The 24,161-nt window shown below is 35.3% G+C and overlaps 3 protein-coding genes across 4 annotated transcripts; 2 read left to right on the forward strand and 1 right to left on the reverse strand.

Moving 5' to 3' along the window:
- Positions 1-1,204: 1,204 nt before the first annotated feature.
- Positions 1,205-6,350, reverse strand: LOC124936391 (diacylglycerol kinase 2). Of its 2 annotated transcripts, XM_047476888.1 has the most exons (8): positions 6,036-6,350; positions 4,674-5,843; positions 3,455-3,833; positions 3,268-3,344; positions 2,958-3,077; positions 2,716-2,880; positions 1,824-1,961; positions 1,205-1,741 (listed from the first exon to the last, which is right to left on the reverse strand). In XM_047476888.1, the coding sequence occupies exons 2-8, from the start codon at positions 5,790-5,792 to the stop codon at positions 1,586-1,588; spliced, it is 2,154 nt and encodes a 717-aa protein (XP_047332844.1). In that variant the 5' UTR covers positions 5,793-5,843; positions 6,036-6,350; the 3' UTR covers positions 1,205-1,585. The 2 variants fall into 2 exon arrangements, with proteins under 2 accessions (XP_047332844.1, XP_047332845.1); XM_047476889.1 differs by lacking the exon at positions 6,036-6,350 and having other exon boundaries at positions 4,674-5,852.
- A 2,100-nt stretch (positions 6,351-8,450) lies between these two features.
- LOC124934196 lies at positions 8,451-11,292 on the forward strand. The gene is made up of 10 exons (XM_047474688.1): positions 8,451-8,891; positions 8,967-9,087; positions 9,158-9,246; positions 9,312-9,657; positions 9,737-9,837; positions 9,927-9,993; positions 10,065-10,292; positions 10,367-10,789; positions 10,857-10,929; positions 11,007-11,292. Exons 1-10 carry the CDS (start codon positions 8,497-8,499, stop codon positions 11,270-11,272), a joined length of 2,109 nt encoding a protein of 702 aa, XP_047330644.1. The 5' UTR covers positions 8,451-8,496; the 3' UTR covers positions 11,273-11,292.
- Positions 11,293-15,092: 3,800 nt separating this feature from the next.
- On the forward strand, positions 15,093-15,999 carry LOC124936760 (filament-like plant protein 1). Its single transcript, XM_047477282.1, has one exon. The coding sequence runs from the start codon at positions 15,126-15,128 to the stop codon at positions 15,981-15,983; it is 858 nt and encodes a 285-aa protein (XP_047333238.1). The 5' UTR covers positions 15,093-15,125; the 3' UTR covers positions 15,984-15,999.
- Positions 16,000-24,161: the final 8,162 nt, after the last annotated feature.

A 24,161-nucleotide genomic window follows, 5' to 3' on the forward strand; every position in this document is an offset into this window, starting at 1 on the left:
ATTTAAAAATAAAAATGATATTTTTTAATTCATGATCAAGATTTTGTTGATCTTGCATAAATACGTTCTTTTCATGATCATGACTATGATATGACCAAAAAATGGGTCATGAATAATGATGCTTTAAGGGAGAATCGAACTCGTGATTTTGTTCTCATAGAAACCACTCTTGCCTAAATTTGAATAGTTCTTAATATTAAAAAAAAAATAAAAAAATGATAGACAACTAAATTTAACTTGCATAAGATAATCTTATTGGTAACTTTTCAATAATCACTTTGTAGGTGTGCGGAAAAGTGAAGTTACTCTAATATCATATTTGTAGGGAAATGATCACCCATGGAGTGAGGCCAGCTAGACCGTCTAGGGTCACCCTTCCCCCACAAACACAATTTTTTATAATAAAAAAGTGCAGCATGAACCACAATATGCATATTAACAGCATATTTAGCTAAGTAGAATAAGTTATGTTTATTTATCATAATATTTTTTTTTTATATATTTATTCAATATAACCTTAAATATACCTAATGAAAAAAAAATATTTTTTATCCAAACATTAAAGGTCGCTACTCAGGCAAAGTGTTTTTAGTTGCAATTTTGTTTCTAGTTTAAAATTTAAAAAAAAAAATGAGAGTAAATGAAAAGATAATTTACGATATTAACAAAAAAAAAAATTCTACAAGGTGAATAAGTAAGTTAAAAGAAGATTAATAAGGGAAAAATCAGTGTCTAAGCACTAATGTCATTTTGTTTGTGTGGCGAATAAGTAAGTTTAAAGAAGATTAATAAGCGAAAAATGCAACTTCTACCACTAATGTCATTTTGTTTGTGTTACAATAGATGATAGATTTTTGTGAGATTGGGTGAGTATGATTTGAGCCTAACTAATGTCCAAGATTGACCATTTGGGCATGAGAAATTTCTAGAGTGTCAAATGGCACTAAGAGAAAGTGGGGGTGATGGTTGACTACTTTTTCTTTGCCCACCATTGTTGTGTGGTGTCTGTTCTTCCTTCTTGCTAATGGTTGAATAATCCTGACCTATAGGAATACTTGATGTGCCAAACCAAGGGATTTTCATGGATGCCTATATTCCCAATTCATTCTTCTTTCCCACCACCATGGGAGATGCTAACATTATCATGAGTAGTAGGTCCATCTTCATTTGAAAATAAAAATACTATTTCTGTCACATAACAATGTAAAAAGAATTCATTCATTGCTAGATATAATGAACACTGATCATACTTAACAAGTAGTGTTTAACAACATTCTCTATATAACAATATATTGTCCTCCTTTCTCATTTTTCTCTCTATATGCATTTTAATCATCAAAACTGCCATTTATATATATATTACATAAAACACAGGCTTACAAAAATGAAATCAAAACTCCCTCACCTTTCCTTAAAGATTAGGGTGATCCAAAATCCAAGTTAACTAAACCTTTGACAGCTGAGCTGCTGGCACCTAATAATCAAGTGTTAAAAGGATCTAAGAAGAAGAGACGAGAGGATTAAACCGATGGTTTGTTGATGGTGGAATGGAATGGAATCGAATGAAATGTATATACTGAAGAAATCAAGAGAGTTGAAGTGCCATCTGCTGTAAAAGAAATCTCTTCTGAGTTGCATTAATAAGGCCTTTACACTCAGCATCAACCAATACTTCCATCATAATTGCAGCTGCATGTCCTATTGGATCTTGTGGGCTCGAAACTCTCCTGAACATAAACACCTAACCACCACAACCTCAAAAACTCAGTTCGCGAGTAATTTTGTAAGCTTCATATAAAGAACAAAAAATAAGATGTATATACCTGTCCATGGTGTGATATCTCTAAGCAACCTGGCTGAAGAATAAAAGGCTCCCCGTCTATTTGGACAGGAAACGAACTAGAAGCATGTATCCGTATAATTCTCCCTTGAGCCAACCTCCTTGCCTGTGAAAGTCCTACCTGTAAACAACCGTATTGGAAAACTTCATTAAAACTACAGTAAACACAAAGATTGTTGTGTCAAACACATAGCAGAGTTCATAAGTGTACAAAATAAGAAGCAGAAATAGAAAGGCCTTAGTAACGCGTCATAAGGAAAACCACAGATGGTTTGTTAGATGAAAATCCAATCAGAACCACACAAACTTGTGAGGAATGCCCACAAGTTCAACAGAGTTAATTGAAATGATGATCAGATTTGGAAGACCATCAACATGTGATGCATTTTCAAAGACTCCTATCCTAATTGACTCATTTTCAAAGAATGGGGGGTTCGATTGCACACAACTCATGCCAAATCTACCTTGAAGGGTATTTGCTTTGTTTTGCCAAGGCTTGGCGCTTATAGTTTTAATTTTCTTTTCAGATATTTGAATTTAGAAAGTTAGCACTACCCCATAGTCATGTCTCACACTTCAACTTAAGGCATTCTGAGTGAGAATCTAACCTAAGATATTTGACCTCTTTAGGAAAAACCCTTGCCACTTCACCTACCCTAGTGGATTAGTTTTCCTTTCGTAAGAGTTGTTTGACTGTTTATTTATTAAGAGAAAGCAATGCATTTTGCCAAAAATAACAAAAATAGGTAGGAGAAGAATTTATATTTGTAGGTATTTATGGGTAATGAAAATTATTGTGAGGCTGGAAAATGGTATATTTAACTGCCTATTAACTTATAAAATGCTTATAAAGAATTGAAAAACAAGTTTAAGACCTGTAGTTTGCCGAGATGCCAAGCTCCAGAAACACAGACAATCTCAAGCATTTGGTCATGAATGGACTGAAGAGAAAAGGAATCGTCATGCTCATAATCATTTTGCCAAAGGTCTACGCCCCCCATATAGCTGCCTATGTTGAGTACAATCAAACCCTCTGTATCCTGTAGGAGGAAAAAAGCTCTAAATACTTTTGCTAGAGATCATAAATGCCAACCAGTTAGTTCAAAAAAATCTTCACCTTTGGAATCACAATGTCTTTTCCGTCAACTTCAAGCCAAACCTGCCACGGCAATTCAGCGCAAGTTCTATCCAATATATCTTTGGCACCTTCTTTTGCGTACCGCAATTTATTCACAAACTGTTTGAATACCAATTAGTCACATATTTCAGGCATATATAGGGTTAATTAAACAATCCAACAGATAAATAGGTAGAATCCTCATGAAGATGGAAATGAAAAGTGCAAGGATAAATAAGTTCTTATTTCCCCTTGATCATAAGTCATAATCTAAAGAAGGTACAAAGATCTTTTTTTCAGCCATTCTTACCTGACTGTAGAACTTTTCAGGTTTTTCTTGACGAGTGGTATGAAATTCATAAGCAAGCTTTGCGTCACATCCGATTCCTACAGAAAGGCAAGTTCAACTTGGTTAGGTGCATATAAGAATTAACTTCTCTTACAGAAGTTAGACATAAAAAAGGAACTTTAAATCTTTTCCAGGAAGTAAATAAGACCTAAATAGTTCAGCATGAACTTGGATTGTACTATTTTGCCTGGCTCATTATTTGAGTTCTCTTCCATAATATTGACCTTCCAGCGATCCAACATTGTAACTGCAGCATTGTTGATATCAGCTAGAAATGTGTTCAATCCGCCTTGCCCTTCAATACTTGAGAAGCCTCTTCCCCATTGCAAAACCCTCGACAGATCATTGCCAGTTCCCATAGGGAGAATGGCAACAGGCGGCGGTGATTCAAATATATGTTTTTCAATTGCATCAAGGACCCATGCCACTGTACCATCTCCCCCACAAACCAAAACTTTGAAGCTCTTCACACCACTAAAAAACTTCAAACCAACCTCAGGTCCTTGAGAAGAACTCACTTCAAATACCTGAAAAAAGATCATTCTTTACTCTATAGATCAATTGAACTTATTCAATTAGTATACATATTAATTTTTACTATTCATTGTCTCATGTGCAGTTTCACCTTGTTCTCACTTACACAAACCATCAATGGAGTTGTTTAAGATAAACTTTAACGACTTAGCTTTACTAGAATCCTCCACCACATTTTCTACTTATTTTTAGTCATCATTTCCTCGGTCACACTTACAAAACTAGAATTATTTTTATTTTTATTTTGAAAACTAGGGTTTATTCCTGAAGGAAACTAGCACGACCCTCCTCTGCCATTGACCCTCACATTCTTCAGGGCATTCTTAGTGAGAATCACCTTTTTATTAATCCAAGAAAAACACAAAGTGAACCATTACAAACTTGACAACAATTACCACAAGTTAATCAAAATGGGTAAATACAAGAAGGGCCACAAAGAGGAAACTAACACGTCAAAAAAAAACATCATAGACATTGTCCAATTCTAGATTTCAGGCCAACATGAAGCTGAAGATATCTTGTGTTGATCAAAATTGGAAGAAAGAAGATTGGTGAATGTCTTGTTTTGCTAAGTTGGAAGAGTTTGAGGAGAGTTTTGCCTAGTAATGATCTGGATAGTCCGTAAACTGATATTGAAGGTGTTGAGTGTGTGTGGCATGAAATGGAAGAGACTTATTCTAGCCAAAACCGAAATTATCATTTTGGTTTTGGGCTTGGTGACAGTAACAATCTTCTTTAATATTTTGCATTACCTCTTATGCGATAACAAATCTTTTTCATGAATATATCTAGTACTTGAAAAAATTAAAAGAAAAAAGAGAGAAATAAATCACCTGCACAGGATTTAGGAGCATGTTCAGTCTCCTCCTAAGAGAAGACCCATTTTGAGCCCCACTCTTTGTGTTGATGAAGACCAAAAGAGGGCTAGCATCTGGTGGCAAATTAACAATTTTGTATTTCTTAGCATTGCTACAATTAGCCATATCTGATTTCCCATTCTTCATCCCAGCATCAATACATTTCTTACTGTTATGACCATCCCTTGAAAAATTCTCATGGTGCTTCTCACTTAGAATTCTCAAAGCAACCAATCTCTCAAGCACGTAGTGCAATGCTCTATTCACAAGTGAAACATGCTGTATCCTTCCACTTAAGGACCTCCCCTGTTTGTTTTTATGTCGCCTTCTCCTTATTTGGCAATTAACTGAAGACGACATAAATTCTTCAGTTATAGAGCTCAGAATCCCACCCCCTTTCTTCTCATCTTTAAGTGCTTTCACACAAGTAGGTAAAAGTATGACAGTTCTAAGAGGACCCAAATCACAAGTATCACCCGATTCTTCATACAATTTTGCATGACATTTAACATGTATAAGCCGCTGACACCATAAACAATGCCATGCAGGCGAAGCATCGAAGAAAGGAATCCCACAAGGTTCGTCGCAGTGAAAGCAGAACGCAGATGCCTCTGAATTTTCGTCTGTGTTAATCCATCTTTCTGACCAGTGGTGTTGAACGTGGCTGAAATCAGCTTGAGCCGGGCATTTACAATCTCTTGCCGCGAATTGAGAACAACACGAATGTGCAGCCACGTCGCAAATACAGCAACGGCTAATAACTGCACCTCCTCCTCCCAAAGCAGCTTTCGCTAAAGTATGGGGTTGAGCCAGAGGCATTAGACAAACGCAGCACGTGGATGGTTGTCCATTTGTTGTCGAATCTTCCATCCATGTGTGATGCGATAATGGAACCTTCAACTTTTTTCTAGCTTCTTTCTTTGCCCTAGCCGCTGCCTTTACCCAATTAAGAGAAATCTTTTTATGCCATTTGAGAGCACCGTATATGATAACGAATAGGCTGAATAATCCGGCTATAAGCCATCCAAGAATAATGGGATCAGAAATAGCCGAGCTGGTCAACAGCTTTATCAATGAAATGCTAAAAGAGATCATTGGTTATCTTGATTATCAGCAAACGTCTGTCTGGCCTATGGATCTCAAATTCTGCATAAACAAAACAAAAAAAAGCAATCTTTCTGTTTTCCTAAATTCATTCAGATGACAAATCAAAGTATGAAACATAGAGGATCATTGAATACCCAAGATCAAAAGTCAAACATTTATCAGATCTAACCCAACCCATTTCATACAACCCATATACAGAGATGGGATCACAACAAAAACATGAAAACGCACCTGCACTGCACAATCGAAGCCGAGCAGAATGGAGCCCAATGATACCCAGATGGGGGGTGGGGTGGGGGGGAATAAGGAAAAAATCCCGATTTCCCGTCAGATCGGAAGAAGAAGAAGAAAAAAAATGATACAGAATCCCTCAACACGCCGTGTAAAGTTGAGAGAGGAAAGAGGAAAACAATTTAATAAAAAGAAAAAGGGTAAAAAGGGTTGGCGGGATTTCCACACCCAATAAACACGGCATGCTTTTTGGAATCACTCAAGGCCGATACATACATAGATACAGAAGAGAGAGAGAGAGAGAAATGAATCCCGTTACGTTTAATTAATGGGTTCTTCGAGAAGAAGAAGAAGAAGACAGTTAAAGGGATATTAACCCTAATCATCAAAATTCTTACCCTTGTTCACAAAAGGCCGTTACTTTCAAGGATCACTTTGATTTTTTCGTCGTCTCAAATTGAAAATTGGCGCCGGCGCCTGTCTTTTCAATTCTCAGGCCCCTTTTTTTTTTTTTTTTTTTTTTTAATGCATCACTTTTTTTTTTTAGTATTTAATTATGATACTTAGTCAAGATTACGATTTGATTAAAAAAAAATTAAAGTATCTTTTGTTTAATTAATATATATATATATATTTTTGGAAGAGACTTTATTTTATGGGTGGTTTAAATAAATCATTAGATTATTTGTTTATTTGAATTAAAATATTCAAAAATTAAGTTATTTGATAAAAGATTTAAAAATATTAATATTTAATAAATTAAATTATTTAAATAATACAATAAAATAAAAGGGGATATAAATCATGGTATAATTTTTGTTTAGTATAAATATTATTATTTTAATTATAAATATAGTTTGTTTATTTAAATTATGGTATGGATCATAAAATAGTGATAATTAATAGACTCAATATTTAACCCATCCACATATATTATTTGTTAAAGTCAATTATAATTTTTAATGACATAATTATAATAATTATAAATATATATATATATATATTTATTGGGTTGAAAATTCCAAATATATATACATATATCTTAGTTTAAGGAATTTATAGGCCAGGTTATTATTTGTTGATTGACCGTTCACAAAATTTCAAACATATAATTTAAAATATATAAAATTAAAAGTGATAAATATACTTTTTGAACTTAAACTTATTATTATATGTATAATACAATAAATTAAATTATTTAATATTTATATTTTAAATTCAATTAAATATTTTTATAAACATGGATGAATCTTTAAATGATGAGGGTTTTTTTTCAATATAAGTTGAGTGATTCTTTTATTGTGAATTTTAAATGGTATACTAGTTAAAGTATTTATTATAGAAATAACAAATCTCTTAGAGTTGTATTATTGTAAATGTGAAACAATTATAAAATGTTTATGAATTAGTATAATTTATATAAATGGTGGGAACAATTCAATATACATTATTGGAAAGTTAATGCTATATAAAAAGGATTTTGGTTATAGTTTTTTGGATGTTAAATATTATTGATAAGTTATTTTTTTATTAACATTGGAAACGCACATCACATCATGACAGGGTAATATTTTACAGTTTAATGAATCTTTCATTTATTTTATGAAATGGTTAAAAGATTATTTATATTAAACTCTCCAATTTTCTCAATTATCCATGATATAACCCTTTTCGTATGAATTCACCTCTCTTGCCCATGGTAACGATTGGGTAGTCTATACAAATATTCATTTTCAACTTGTATTTAGGGATTAACATTCAAATGAATCTGAACCTCATTCATCTAATCATTATAATTCGAAATCGAATTTAGGTTTTGATATTAAAAAAAATATCTATTAGAGTTGAATATATAGTTTACTCAAACTCACCATAACTGAAGTGACAAAAATTATTTTTAAAAGATCAAATATTACTTCGATTCTCATTTAAAATGCCTTAAATTAAAGTGAATGTCATGATTGTGAGATCATGACTGTGAGATCATGCTTAAAAAAAAAAAATTTATGTAAACAACCGTACTAATCCGATCAATTGTCGAAATATATGAATTAATGTTATGATTATCAAATAAATTTGATAGAAATACCAACTTATTTTTTTTTATTAGATACATGTATCAAATTTATGTAAGACATAGATGAGTATAATATTCAGCCCTACCTATTCAAATAATACTTGTATTTCTAAAAGTGAAAAAAAAAACTAAAGAATCCAATCTAGAAAATCCTAAATAATGATAGAAACCATTAAAAATTGTGTTATTCCCCAAAATAAAATTTAAAAAATTGCATGTAACTAGATATTTAGTGACATTTTATATGATTTATTTAGTTATAAAGAATACTGGTGGTTGGAAATCAACTGTAAGTGTCCTCCACACGCCCAAGTAAGTAAATATGAATATCATCTTCATCTTCATCGTCTTCTTCACTGATGATCATCGATCATACATTCCTCCATGAATCTCTGCAATCCTTCCAACTTCACTTCCCTTCCAAAACCCCACAATTTTTCTTCAAAACCAAACCCTACTACCCACATCATTTATCTACAATCACGCCACAATCGCCCCACAAGCATCTCAGTCTTCTCTACTTCCTTCTCCGTTGACAGACCCAATTGGGAAAACTGGGAATCTACAGATCCTCAAACACTAACCAATATAAGAACCAGACATCCCCGAGATGAAAGAGGATTTGAATCTACAAAAGTGAATTGCGAAGTTGAAGTTGTATCTTGGCGAGAACGTAGAGTGAATGCTGATATTCTAGTTCATGCTGATATCGATTCTGTCTGGAATGCTCTTACCGATTACGATAGACTCGCGGATTTCATTCCGAATCTCGTTAGCAGGTACCCAATTTCCTTGAGTTATAAGAGATAAGATAAAAATTGAAGCTTTTTTGCTGATTGAACTTTGTTTATTAGTGGAACAATTCCATGTCCACATCCTGGAAGGATATGGCTGGAACAGAGAGGATTACAAAGGGCTTTATATTGGCATATAGAAGCACGAGTTGTGTTGGATCTTCAAGAATTTATTAATTCGGTTAGTCTATCAAAAACCCAAATAGAGTTAATTTGGTTCTATTGAAGATCTGAAATCATTCTTATTCTAGGAGAATGATCGCGAGCTGCGGTTTTCAATGGTTGATGGTGATTTCAAGAAGTTTCAAGGCAGATGGTGTCTCAAATCTGCTGAAAAAAGGTGAGAAATCGCAATTGTTTAAGTATATGATTTCTGAATTGGCTAACTTGCTTATATGGATGTAGGTCGTCTTCATTGACAAATCTGTCTTATGAAGTTAATGTAATACCGAGGTTCAACTTTCCTGCAATATTTTTGGAGAAAATAGTTAGATCAGATCTTCCTGTAAATCTTCAAGCCTTGGCTTGTAGAGCTGAAACACAATTTGGAACAAACCGGAAGGATATCGTTACTACCATTGTTTTACCCCAGAAGGAGAAAGATAGCTACAGCAATGGTACTGGTTTCGTTCCATTACCTCCATCTTCAAACGAATCCACTTCCAATTGGGGAGCTTTCGGAAAATCCTGCAGGCTTGATAGGCCTCACATGGTTGATGAAGTTCATTTTCGTAGATTTGATGGATTACTGGTAAAAGAAACTGCTTGACTATTTTAGTATATACACTTTTTTATTAGGTATGTCTTGATAAAATGTTTTGAAAATGAAGGAAAATGGCGGTGTTCATCGTGGTGTTTTCGCAAGCATAACTGTTAAAGCTCCTGTTCGTGAAGTATGGAATGTATTAACTTCTTACGAGAGTCTTCCCGAGTATGTTTGACTTATAAAACATGTATTTATGTCATGAGAAGAATGGATCCTAGAATGTTCTCTTTGGAAATCTTAATGCTGTTTTGCAGGATAGTTCCAAATCTAGCTATCAGTAAGATTCTATCTCGAGATAACAATAGAGTTCGTATTTTACAGGTATGATTGCGATATAGTTAATCTGTTTGTTCGTGTTAGTGAATTTTCATTGTTGGATTTGTCTTCTTCAGGAGGGATGCAAGGGCTTACTGTATATGGTACTTCATGCCCGTGTTGTCCTAGACTTGTGTGAAGAACTAGAACAGGAGATCAGCTTTGAACAGGTTGAAGGTGACTTCCATTCGTTCCAAGGAAAATGGATTCTCGAGCAACTTGGGAGTCACCACACGTTATTGAAGTATTCTGTTGAATCGAAAATGCATCAAAACTCTTTTTTATCAGAAGCAATCATGGAAGAGGTTGACTTAACTTCTTTGATGTGAATTCATATACATAGTTAATTCTTTTTATTGATGTTTGTAGTTCCTTGAAGGTTATATATGAAGATCTCCCATCAAATTTATGCGCCATACGCGACTTCATTGAGGAAAGGAATTCCACATTAAATTGTTCGGAGACATATTCAGACAATGAAACAATCAGCTCGTTGTTTACACAAGAATGTGATCGTGTCGACAATGAATCATCAACAAGACAGAGATCTAGAGTTCCGGGATTGCAGAGAGATTTTGATGTTCTTAAATCAGAACTTCTGAAATTCATATCAGAAAATGGGAAGGAAGGATTTATGCCAATGAGGAAACAGTTGAGAAAACATGGAAGGGTTGATATTGAGAAGGCGATCACTCGAATGGGTGGTTTTAGAAGGATTGCATCGACGTTGAATCTATCGCTTGCGTACAAGCATCGTAAGCCAAAGGGTTATTGGGATAATCTTGATAATCTTCAAGATGAGGTAAACTCTTTATGAATATACATTTTTGAAGAAGTTTGTTAAGTTTTCATTGTTTTTGGTATTATAGATACTACGATTTCAGAAGAACTGGGGTATGGATGGGTCGTTTATGCCTAGCCGGAAATCGTTTGAAAGGGCAGGTAAAAACAGAATAGTTAATGACACGATGGTTGAAATTTTTATACTTGCATGAAAAAAAATGGATTATAATTTATAGGGCGATATGACATAGCGCGGGCATTGGAAAAATGGGGAGGAGTTCATGAGGTATCTCGACTTCTTTGTTTGAAGTCGAGGAGGCAACAAAACCGAGAAGCAAACATGTCATCATCGAAAGAGAAGAAAACAACAACATCAGATGGTGGTGATCATGTGAATGGGATGATGATGGATAAGACAATATTGTCTAAGACATTTGTTTCTCAAGATACACAAAAATGGATTATGAAACTCAAGGATTTGGACATTGATTGGGTTCAATAATATTTAAGGTTTTTTTGTTTTCCAGCATAGCAACACTACTACTACTACTATATTAATGCATATACACATGATCACACATTTATAATAATTAAGGTGAAAGTTTGAACAACTCCAACTAATAAATAACAATCAATGTCTATCCAACAGGAAAATTTTGGAAAATAGATGATGATTGTTGAACTCAACTAAAAATAAAATAAAATTCATCATTTTTTTTATATTTTAAGTTTCATTCAAGAAATATAATGGTTACATGTCACGATATTATTGAAATTGACAATTATAATCCGTATGTTGTTTCCGATCTGAATTGGTCCGTTATGTACGGTCTTTTTCTCAATTTGACTGTAGATAATATTTGTGTCATGTACCCCGACTCTTTCCCGATCTCACTATTCTGTCCAAATACTAATAAACACAATTGAATATATAATATCACTAATATATTTATTTATTCTTCATATTTTATAAGAGTTTTAAGTTTTTTTTTTTTTAATAAAAATATAAATTTTCAATGTATAATATAAAAATATATATAATTATATAATTTTATTAATTTTTTTTAGAGGATATGTTATAATGGGGAGTAAAACAAAATCTCTAAAGTAGAATGAGACGTGAGACGGGAAGTAAACATATTCCACGCATCAATAATCTCATTTTCATTCTTATCTGACTAGTGTTAAATTCTCCAAAAAAGAATATATAATCTGAAAATTGTATTATTTTGAACTGATAAATCAAATAATTATATGACTCTTTATATAGAGTTTCAATACTAACTATAATTAATAAATTTAATTAACATGAAGTAGTTTAAACTCTTTTATTATTTTCTATCATTAGGCCTACATGATTCTACTTATTCCCTTTGTATCAACCAACAATTTATAAAAAGAAAATTGTGAAAAGAGGTATTCAACAGAAATAAAGTTAAACATTTAAATAATCTTCTATTAATATGTCCCGACAAATAATTGAAATAATTATATCATTTATTATTTTTTTTTATATATTTATGATTACTAATTAATCAAATTATCAATTAAATTTTTATTTATTTCTCGTTAAAAAAGTACTTTTACATTATATATAATAATACTTTTATTATTCGATCACCAAATATATATATATATATATATATATATATATATATATATATATATATATATATATATAGAGTAATGATAGGGAACGCGAATCTGGGGCCGCGAATGTCCGCAAAAATAGAATATTCTATTTAAAAACGGAATATTCTCTCTCTTTATATTAATTAATTTCTCTCTACCTCTTCTACGAATTAATTAATTTATCTTTTTTTTCTCTCAATAATTAATTAATTTATCTCACTAATTAATTTATTTAAACCCTAAACGGTAAACCTTAAACTCTAAATCTTAAACCCTAAGTTAGTTTAGTTGAATTATGAATTTATCAAAGAAATGAATGAAAAAAATTAATTTATTAATAATTAGTCACCACCAATTGTGGAGAGAAAATAATTAACGTGCGAATAAAAATATTAGATAAACATTTATAAATAATAAAACTAAAAAAAAATATTAATAAGTCATTAAAAAAATAATGAGAAAAAGAAAAAAAAAGGGCATAAAGAATAAATAAAAAATATTTGATAAATAAAGAAATTAAAAAGTCATAAAAATATAAAAAAATAAAAGAGATAAATTCATAATTCAACTAAACAATAATATTATTTAGGGTTTAGAATTTAGAGTTTAAAATTTAGGGTTTAGAGTTTAGAATTTAGAGTTTAGAATTTAATAAAAAAAGAAATTAGTTAATAAATACATGTTGTAAAGTGTTATTTTACCAGTTAAATGAGAGATAATAAATATAAAAAAAAATAGTAAAATAATTAATCGTGATAATAGGATAAATTAATCGGTAGAAGTAGAAAAAAAATAATTAATAAAAGAAGAAAGAATATTCGGTGTTTAAAGGAATATTCTATTTTCGCGGACATTCGCGGCCCCAGATTCGCGTTCCCTATCATTACTCATATATATATATATTGTAATCTCACTATTTCATCCTCTTATCCTATATTAATACTTTAAAAAAAAATCACCAACAAAATAATTTTTCATCATTTAAAAAAATAATTATTTAAATATTGAGTGTTTTTAAGAGAAAGAGAAAGTAATGATTTTGTTTTTTTGGTGGGAAGATTAAAGTTTGAAGAATCAAAGGAAAATCGCAACCAATTTCATAGTTTAATCGTTTTGGAAAATAACAATTTTTTAAAGAAATAATGTTGAGTAAACTTAAATATTTGAACATTTTTAATACGTTTACTTAATTAAGATTCTATATTTCAACAATTATTTAATTGTTTGGAACTTATTTAATGGCGTAACTTATTTTATGCACCTTCTAAAGTTAAAATTTTTGCCTTAAAAACATGACTTCCAATTTTAGTTATCTATTTCTTGAGTTTGGAAGAGAATAAACTCGTGTCATAACCTTAGTTTATCTTGTATAATATCTCTTCTGATCTATTTAATAATATTATTTTTTTGAGATAGTCTCGTAACACAATTTATCTTGATGAACCACGTCAATTAAAACCGTGTTATATACTCTTTTAACATCAACAAATATGTTTGAGACCAATTGAAAAAAGAAAAGAAAAAATATATCATCTTCTCTATATAATTATCTTGTTTGACCTACTCATGCGGGGGCGAATACATCGTTCTATTTGGTTGGCCTTTCATTTTCATGGGTATCAATAATATTTTCAAACTAATCAATCAATTCTCTTATTAGAGATTTTGATTGAGAAACCCATAAAAAAGAAGAAAAAATTTACTTTTTTTGGTCCCATTGAGTTCAATATATCTATCTATGGAGGTGGAGGTTGGATTGGTTGAGAATTGAATTGTAAGCAATTGATTGATCTGATTGTGACATTTGATCTCATTCTTTTACCCTTTCTATATTTTGTTTGATGATTGTTTTCATGCTAATATTTCATAATAATATTCTCAAGATAATGTTACGCCGGAAAAAGTCATCGGAGATGGATAAAACCGCCGCCGGCGAAACCGAAAGCTCTCACTCTCCAACATCTTCTGATGAAATGGTAATTAATTAAGTAGATTCTTTTCTTCTTTCTTCTTCTAATTAAAATGGTTTTTATTTATTTATTATTATTATTATAAACTTTTATTCTTGTCCAAGGTTAACATGATATTGTTTGATAAAAAATAAAATATTATTTGGGTTTGTAATGGGATGGATTTTTAGAATGTTTTTACTTATTTAAAATTTATAAAATATATATATAGTATTTTAATTAATGAAATTAAGTAATTTAATGGTTGAAAAGAAAAATATGATGGAATAATTGAGTTTTGAGTAAAAACAAAAAACAAAAAAATTAAAAGAGCTCTAAGAGTTTGTTTGATTTTATTTTTTTTGATTTTTTTCTAAATTTTGGATAAAATATTTGCTTGACTTAATAATTTTAAAACTTAGTTTTATAAAGTGGATTGATCATTCTATTTTTTAAATTTATCTTAATTGCCATTTTCGTATCATTCAATTTGGAAGAACCACCTTTGTACTATATATATATAACAAAATTTATCTTGTTACATATTTAACACATTGATATTATTATTACAAACCTATATTTTTTTTATAAAACAACAAAGATAAATAAATATATGAGTAATTTTATATATATTTATTTTTATTTGTATTAGGAGACACAATATAGAGTAGTTATTAGTTAATAAATTGTAATATCTTCTAGGTAGATTTTGTAATAAAATTTCCATAATTTTGTTTATAACCCATTTATTTTTCTTCATTTTTGAAGGTATACATGAATTTTGAAACTCAATCATCAGAAATGATTCTGAAGGAGAAATTATCAGCTGCACTTGAAAACATCAAAGAAAAAGAATCATTAGTAAACCAGCATGCAAAAGTTGCAGAGGAAGCCATAACAGGATGGGAGAAGGCCGAAAGAGAAGCATTTGTTCTTAAGCAAAGATCATCATCCCTCGAAGATAGAGTGATCCAACTTGATGGAGCACTAAAAGAATGTCTAAGACAGCTACGTGAAGCCACGAGAATCGATCTCAAGCTCGAGCTTCAAGAAGAACTCGAGATTCGAACTATCGAGCGAGATCTTAGCATGCAAGAAGCCGAAACAGCTAGAAAACAACATCTTGAAAGCGTAAAGAAAGTCACCGAACTTGAATCCGAGTGCCAAAGGCTTAAAGATTATTCGGTTGGGAGAAATCGGTTGTTTGATCATTCGGTTGAGATTATTAGTCTTATGGACGATTTCGTTGAAATGGAGAGACTTCTAGGTTTACCCGAAGCCAATGAAAACGAGAGGTTTTTCAAGACGGAAATGAAGATTTGGAATCTTAAAACTCGACAATCTATGGAAATCGATGCGAAGTCTATTGGTAAGGTGGAGGTTAAAAAGGAAATTGAGCATTCGAAAATGAAATATGGGATTGAGCTCGTAAACACGGAAAATTTGAAAGGAGATGTGAAAACGAAGAAGGATAAGGAAATGGAGATCGCGGCTAGTAGGCTCGCAAATTGTATGGAAACAATCGCGTCCATTAATCGACAACTTAAGTCCCTTGCTAAGTTTGAAGAGTTTTTAGTGGATTCCGAAAATCCTATTATTGAGATTCCTAAAGAGATGTTACATGTCCATTGATCTCAAGTTGTAATATAATTGTTGCTATATATTCACATTTAATAATAATGTAAAAATCAATTAAAGTTGGGTAAAATAGAATTAAATAAAGTCAGGTATATTTAATTGTAAGACCTCAGAATTTTAGGATCTCACTTAAGTGCTAGATAAACATTGAGGATTGATGTGAAATTTTTGGCTCTTTGAAATTGAATTAATATCTTCCCTTGTTTTGATTTCTTTCATTATTTTCTTTGTTGTTTATTTGATTTTGTTTTTGTATTTATTTTCTTAAATAACTAAGTTGAACAAAAAGAACTTTATATTAAAAAAAGAGATGCATATATCTACATGAATTCTCTCAATTATTTTTAGAGGAGAAAAGCCGAAAAAATTAGGATTTAAAAAAATGTAATATCATGCATGGCATGAGTTACTACTCTACCGTAGGGCTACAAATGAGCCGAGCTCTAGCCAACTTGATCTCGAGCTCAACTCAATTAAGTATTAGTTCGACTTGAACTCGAGCTCTACGAGTTTATAAATTTGAGTTCGAGCTCGACTTGACTATTTACCTACAAGCTCAACTCGACTCGAAAGTTTGAACTAAAATTAAATTTTAAATCTCAAATTCGAGCTTGAATTCAAACAAAAATTTATTTTTAAAATGAAAATATCAAATTTTCATACATATTCAACATTCAAAACATGATATTTTATAATAAAAATATGAACCGTCATAACTATTCAAAATTCCAAAACATGATATATACAGAATTCATTTTCTTCTTTGTCGTCAAATAATTCGTTTCTCATTGTAAATAGTTGGACAAGTAACCAAATATCAATTCGAAGGAAAATTAATTAGAGCAAGCCAATATTGAATCATTAATAACAAATAACAACATACAGAAGATATCGATCTAAAAAGTCACAATAGTTGATATTGAGAGACACTAGTTGATACGTAGTTGTTGAGAAGTTTGGGTGGAGGCAGTCAAATTTGTAACGAAGTCACAACCAGGACCTCGATGATCGAACAATGAAGAATATATATGAAAGTGAATAGAAAATTTAGAGAATGAAAAGCAAAACTGGAATGAGATCTGTCTATTGAAATTGATTGAAATAAGAACACGATTACAATCTTAAATAAAGTAAGGCAACTAAGACATTAAATTAAAGACATGAAGAGTCTCATTACTAGATAAGATCAAGAGTCTTGGACAATCCAAGAGGCTCTTTAACAACCAAAGACTCCTTAATTATTATTATTACTTTAATTTCTAACACTCCCCCTTAAAGTGATGCCCGATGAACTAGTCCCAACTTAGATCGTAGATTTTCGAACGGACCTTTAGGAAGTGCTTTTGTGAAGATATCAGCAACATTGTCTTCACTCCTTACTGCAACCATCGCAATGATTCCCTCTAGTACTTTTTCACGAATAAAGTGATGCTCCAACTCAATGTGTTTTGTCCTCGCATGAAACACAGGATTTAAAGTCAATTTGATAGCACTCAAATTATCTCCATGTATAGGAACCGGCTGATCAAACTTGACATGAAAATCCTCCCAGAGTCTACGAAGCCATATGCACTCCTGTGCTGCGTGAGTTGATGCTTTGTATTCTGCTTCTGTTGTAGACAAGGATACCGATCCTTGTTTCCTACTACTCCAAGATATGCTAGTGTTTCCACAAAGAAAAACAAACCCAGATGTGGACCTTCGATTGTCTCGATCTCCAGCAAAGTCAGCATCTGCATATCCTTGCAGGACAAATTTTGCATCTTTCTCATATAGTAGACCAATATCTAGCGAGGTATTAATATACTTCAAAATTTTCTTTGCTTCTTCGAGGTGTGGTTTCCTTGGCTCCTGCATGTATCGACTCACCACTCCAACTGCATAAGCAATGTCAGGCCTTGTTATAGTCAGATAAATCAAACTTCCCACAAGAGCACGATAAGGACGAGGATCTGGTAGACATGTTCCTTCGTCTCGACTAAGTCTAGGATTTACGTCGAGAGGAGTATAGCTCTTTTTTCCATCAGTCATACCAAAATTTTCTTCCAACTTCTTTGCGTAGTTGATCTGCGATACAAACAACCCTTTATCGAAATTTTCGATTTGCAGACCAAGGAAGGTTCCAAGTTCACCAAGCTTCTTCATCTCAAAACGAAGCGAGAGCTCATCTTGTAGATGAGCAACCTCATCAAAGTTACTGCCCGTCAAGATTATGTCATCCACATAAAGAAGCACCACCACCATCTGTCCTTGACTCTTCTTTATAAACAGACTTGAGTCGGATTCTGAAGCCTTGTATCCACAAAATTGAAGATATTCTGCAATCTTTCCATACCAAGCACGCGGGGCTTGCTTTAATCCATATAGTGCCTTCTTAAGTCTACAGACCAATTGGGAACCATCAGTCTTCTCGAATCCAGGTGGTTGTTCCATATATATTGGACGATCAAGTTCTCCGTAGAGAAATGCATTCTTGACATCCAATTGCCACAACTTCCATCGAGAACTTGCTGCTAAGGCCAACTGAGTGCGAATTGACGTCATCTTCGCAACTGGGCTGAATGTCTCCTCGTAATATTCTCCATACTTCTGTGAGAATCCTCGAGCGACCAATCTAGCTTTGTATCGATCTATGCTTCCATCAGCCTTTCGCTTGATTCGATACACCCACTTACATGTGACTGCTTGAGTATCAGGAGGCTTCGGAACAACGTCCCATGTCTCATTCTTCTTGAGAGCATGCATTTCCTCCTCCATTGCTGCCACCCATTCCTTGACATTTTTTGCTTCATTATACGAAGTGGGTTCCTCGTCGTCTATTGCGTTTGCCAAAAAACAAGAAAATGTTGTTACAAAATTATCATCCCTGAATCGACAGGGCCTTACAATATTCCTTTTTGGTCGAGATTCCACATTCTGTTGTTGACTTGATTCTTCCTGATGTGAACTTCCTGGTAACCTTTCACCTTTGGCTTCTTCATCGACTGAAGTATCTTGAGCTAAGTCAGGGCTCCCCCTGTCACTATTATTACTACTACAGGAGCTTCCCGTAGACGTGGGAATGGGAAGATCAGTCTGAATAGTTTCTTCAACATCCTTCATATAGTACGAAGAAATTTCGTCGAAAACAACATCTCTCGACACAGTGCATTTGCGAGTTGATGGATCCATACACCGCCACCCTTTCCTTCTCTGGTCATAGCCAACAAACACGCATTTGACTGCCTTCGCATCCAATTTGCTCCTTCTCGAGTCTGGAATATGGACATAACAAGTAGATCCAAAAACTCGAAAATGTTTAACATTTGGCTTAAAACCAAAAAGCATCTCGAATGGAGATTTGAACTCATTCGGGCTAAGGGGAACTCGATTGATGACATGAGCAGCACAACTCATGCCTTCTGCCCATAACTGCCTTGGTATACTCTTCATATGCAGCCAAGACTTACAAGTCTCTGTAAGGTGTCGAATCTTCCTTTCGGCTATCCCATTCTGTTGCGGGGTCTCAGGGCAGGAGAGTTCTCTTTTTATGCCATTTTGCCTACAAAACAGTTCAAACTCTTTTGAGCAAAATTCTCCACCATTGTCTGTCCGCAATACTCGAATTTTCCTTTCTTGTTCTCCTTCTACCGTCTCCTTGAACTCGAGAAATTTAGAGAACATGTTAGGATCTAGATCGCCGCTGGTGGACCGGGGGTTGGACCGGTTAGCGGTTCTCACTCGTAGGGTGGTGGTTAATCCGGTTAGAGATTAACACCGGGGTTTCAATACTACACAACCTGTCACAAACCCTTGAACTAGGTTCAAGCGCGGAAGAGGTTTGTTTTCAGGTTGAAGCGGCACGCTTGTATGATAGGCACGGTCGGTTTCAGATGATGAAGATTTGGAAATGGTGGGTCGGTTTCGGTAATCTGGATATTCGGTATGGTTAGTATAGAGTCGGTTTGGAGCGGTGTGGTTAAGTTAATCGGTTAGATAATGAAGCCGGCAGAAAGTAAATGACAAGACAGATTTTATGGATGTTCGGAGATAAAACTCCTACGTCACCCCTTCCTCTCGAAACCGCGAGAAGGATATTCACTAAGGAATACAAGTACAGGCCGATCGAGACTTATTTCCTGCTCGATAACACTCTTACAATTTACACCGAAATTGTAAAACACACTTTAACTTTCAACACTTAGGCTTTCTAGAACAGCACACTCTATCACTTGTAGTAAATGCTCTTAGCGCTATCTCAATATCACACTGTTGTCCCTTAATGTCCCGCTTAAGTCACTGCATTTACTCTTTTTCAACTACCCCTTTTATAGGTGAAATATGCCAACGGTCATATTTCACTGCCTTGAATCTGATTGGCTGATCAGAAGTGCAGTGATTCAGTGTTTTAGAGGTTCAGACCTGCGGTTGTTTCCTCAGACCTGATGGTCAATCTCAGAACTGGTATTATGTCTCAGACCTGGCGGTCTGTTCTTCCAGTGTGTAAGACAACCCTGCCGGGTTTGTCTTTTACTTGATGTAGGCACTGTTTGTTGGACAGTTGTCTGTACTTGGAAGATTTCCTTTCTGGCTTATCCCGAAGTAGAAGAATCCGATAGTACTGTTTTCTGCAGCCTACAGTCTTTCCTCAGACTTGCATGGATATGGAAGTATTCAGTCTGTTCCTTTGGTATCATTCTCAACAGATACCCGAAATGTCTTCTTGTACTGGTCGGTCATTTGACTTGGCCGAAGGGCTTTTGGTATGAGTGATGTAACCGGACTTCTTACGGTTATTCTTGTCTTGTGGATGATCGGCTGTTTGATGATTCCGGTTTTAAGCTTTGGTCGATCTTTTCTTTGTGCGGTCACGTTCCGAATATTCTTGATCGGTTTAGTAGCTTGACCGATTGGTTTTCTTTAGTCGGTTCTTTCGTCCGGTCCGGTTCCTTGTTCCTGCATGGGAAGTTTATTTAAGTTAGGTTTATTTGAACCGGTCTGAATTTATCTAACAATTTCTCCCTTTTTGATTATTTTATTTAAAATTATCAAAATCATGTAAGTTTGCAACCGTAGGCCGGTTGTTTTGTTTGTCCGGTTTTTGAAAAAGACTTAGAGAATTTTTCGAAAAATTTTGAGAGAAAATCCTAAGAAAAGTTTTGGAAGAGTCTTTATCTTTTATCTAACAATTTCTCCCTTTTTGATTATTTTATTTAAAATTATCAAAACTAAGTAAAGATGCAAAATAAGGCCGGATTCAAAAATGACTTTATATATTTATATGTAGATGACCGGAAAAGACAAAATATATAGAAATACTAAGGCCAATAAGAGAAAGAAGGATAGTCCCTATTCAGAGTCCGTGAAGTCATAGACGCTCTTCTTTTTCTTCGGTTGCTGTTGCCCGGTCTGTTCGGAAGATCGTCGCCTTTTAGATCGGGACCGCAGTTGTTCTTCGACTTCATCCTCGACTTGGTCGGCTTGCTGCGATGTACTCGGGATGACCGGTTCAGAGACTTCTCTGAGCAGCTCGGCAATCTGAACCTTCTTGAGGGCCTCCTTTTTAGGAGCTTCCCTCTTCTGCTTTTTCGGTGCTGAGGCGGAGGCGGCCGCCTTCTTCTTCTTGTTTTCCTTTGCATAGCCTTCCAGCCTCCGTGCTTCCCTTTCCAACCGTGCGGCATCTTCCGCAGCTTGATTGGCGACTTTCTCAGCAAACCCTGGGAATATGGCCCCAGCCTTTTTAATTCGTGCGGCTTCCACTTCCGCTTCGGTCAGCTGAGTTGGGCGCGGTGCCTCTTTATCTTTGCTAACTTCGGCGTCCAGCGCATCCTGGACCCTTTTGGCTACTTGAGCATCAGCTGCTATAGCCGCGGCGTCCGCGTCCACCTTAGCCCTTAGAATTTCGGCCACTTGTTCGGAGAGCGCCTTCACTTCGGCCATGAGACTCTCGTTTGTCTTCTCGAGTTCGGAGACCCGGTTAAGTGTTGTGTCGACCCGTTCGAAGTATTTCTTTAGATCGGAGGTCACATCCTCCAGACTTGCGGTTCGCTGAGCCCATTTGTCGCACTCACCGGCCTCTTCCCACAGTCCGTTGCCGAGTTCTGAGAGTCGTTCTTGATGTTTTTCCAGAAGCAGCCTTGTCACGTCGGTGAACTTCAGGGCCGAATCAACTATGCTGTTGGATCTATCCTTGAATGGTTGAAGCTCGGACACGTTGTGTTCTTGTATGCGGTCATCGATCCGTTCCGATATGGATGCTTCAAGCTTTTGAATACGGTCCTCAACCCATTCTTTAGCAGCCCATTCTTTAGGAGGGTCTGAAGCGGTGACTTCCGGTGGTGGGGGAGGTGATTGCTCCGTGAGATTTGGATCGGCTCTGTCATTGGATTCTATCGGTGCAGCATTTTCCTTTGGAAGTTCTAATGGTGCCGCATTCTCCAAGATCGGTGCCGCATCCTCCAAGATCGGTACCGCATCCTCCATTGGAGGTGTTGGACAGTTAACCGGAAACTTTTCGATTACGGGAGCAGTATAGACCGGTACTTGCATTCGGCTGCATATCGTTTCCAGCCGCTCGATTTCTTGAAGTATTTCCCTTTTGCCTTTTTCAAGCCTTGTTAACACCCGCGGCGCTACGGTGTCCACTGATCCCGTCTTGTTGTGCTCTTCCTTAATTCTCTGGATGCGCTTTCTTAGTTTCCGAAGTTGGATCTTCGGTAACAGGAGACATGTTCGGCTTTGTACCTCTTGAATTGTGTTGGATTTTGTGAGGCTCATCATCAGGTCCTCTACTTCCTCCAATCTGTCGATGCATTGCTTTTCCGTGTGGCCCGGTAGGATTTCTTTATATGGTGTACTAAACCGGTGCTCATGCCACTCCAAGTATAGCTCTTCAACGTCTTCGGCTCGCTTGTTGACGCCCTGAAGGATTTTCTGGGCTAATCTATCGGCCTCTGCTTCTTCGGCCTCCTCCCTCTCCGTGTTGTAGCCTTCATCATTGGCTTCTTTATCAACCCCTTCTTCACCCTCAGTGGTCTCAAGATTGGTGTTTGGTTCGGCATCGTTTGGATTCCGAGCCGAATGATCGTCGTCATTGACCGTTCTATCATCGGTCCTCTCCGTGTCAGTTTCCGCAAAGGCCCACTCCTCATCTTCTGTGTGCTGAGGTGGGTCGGAGAAGATTATCTTTTCTTTGCCTTTTCCTCCGGTCTTTGCTTTGGCCGGGGCATCTTTCTTTGCGGCTTTCTTCTTTCGGCCACCTGTGCAGCTGTGGGCCGGCTGTGTCCTTTCAAGGAATTGCCTTGATCTGATGAGGAAGCGTTTTGCTACCGCAACGCCGGGACCGATGTTGAGATTCAAGTGGAGGAAGATCTTACCGAGGGGCACGGCGTATCCCCACGACCGGCTTGAGTCCGGTTTCACCATATCCATGAGGTTGCTGAACACCGATCTTGCCCAGTTGACCTCTTTACCCTCCATCAGACCGATTAGCATCTTGATTTTGTCACTTGTGAGGTTGTTGAGGTTTCCTCCCCTTGCCAGGATCGCTCTTGTGAAAATGTCACATATCGGGATATACTCCGGCCTTAGCATTTGCTTGCTCCCGGATGTTTTGATCGGCTCATGAGATGCCGATAGAATGTAGCAAGCCGATTCAAAGGTGTTCTGGTCTATTTCTGCCGTTGCATCCTGGCCGGAAGTTGGAAGACGCAGGCTTTCGGCCACCAATTCTTCTGTGAGCTCTATTTGGGAACCGCATACAGTCGCGGTGATCTTGTCGTAGGCGATAGTTGCGGTTTTGAAGAACTCTTCGACCGCATCTTTGTAAATGACGTGAGGACCGCCTAGGAAATATTCCAGACCGGTTTTAATCAGCCGGTCAATAACTGCTTTCGCCTCGGTCGTACCATTCAGCCGGATTTCCTCGAAATCCACCTGAGAGTAGAGTCTAAACAACACCGAATCACGACCCATGTCAAAGAGTTTGAGAAAGTGAGAGAGAGCCGCTTCAAAAGAGTTAGAAAGCTTAGAGAGAGAAAGTAGATTCGCGTGAGAATGAAATAAAATGACCGAAGGTCCCTTTTATAGATGCGGTTTGGAAGCCCAACCGTCCCATCAATAATGGGCGGGAATTTTCCCTCCAAAATGAAAAGGCGCCAAACTATGGGTGGTAAAACAAAAGGAGGTGGGCGG

The sequence above is a fragment of the Impatiens glandulifera genome, chromosome 4 (genome assembly GCF_907164915.1).
Source record: "Impatiens glandulifera chromosome 4, dImpGla2.1, whole genome shotgun sequence".
NCBI lineage: Eukaryota > Viridiplantae > Streptophyta > Magnoliopsida > Ericales > Balsaminaceae > Impatiens > Impatiens glandulifera.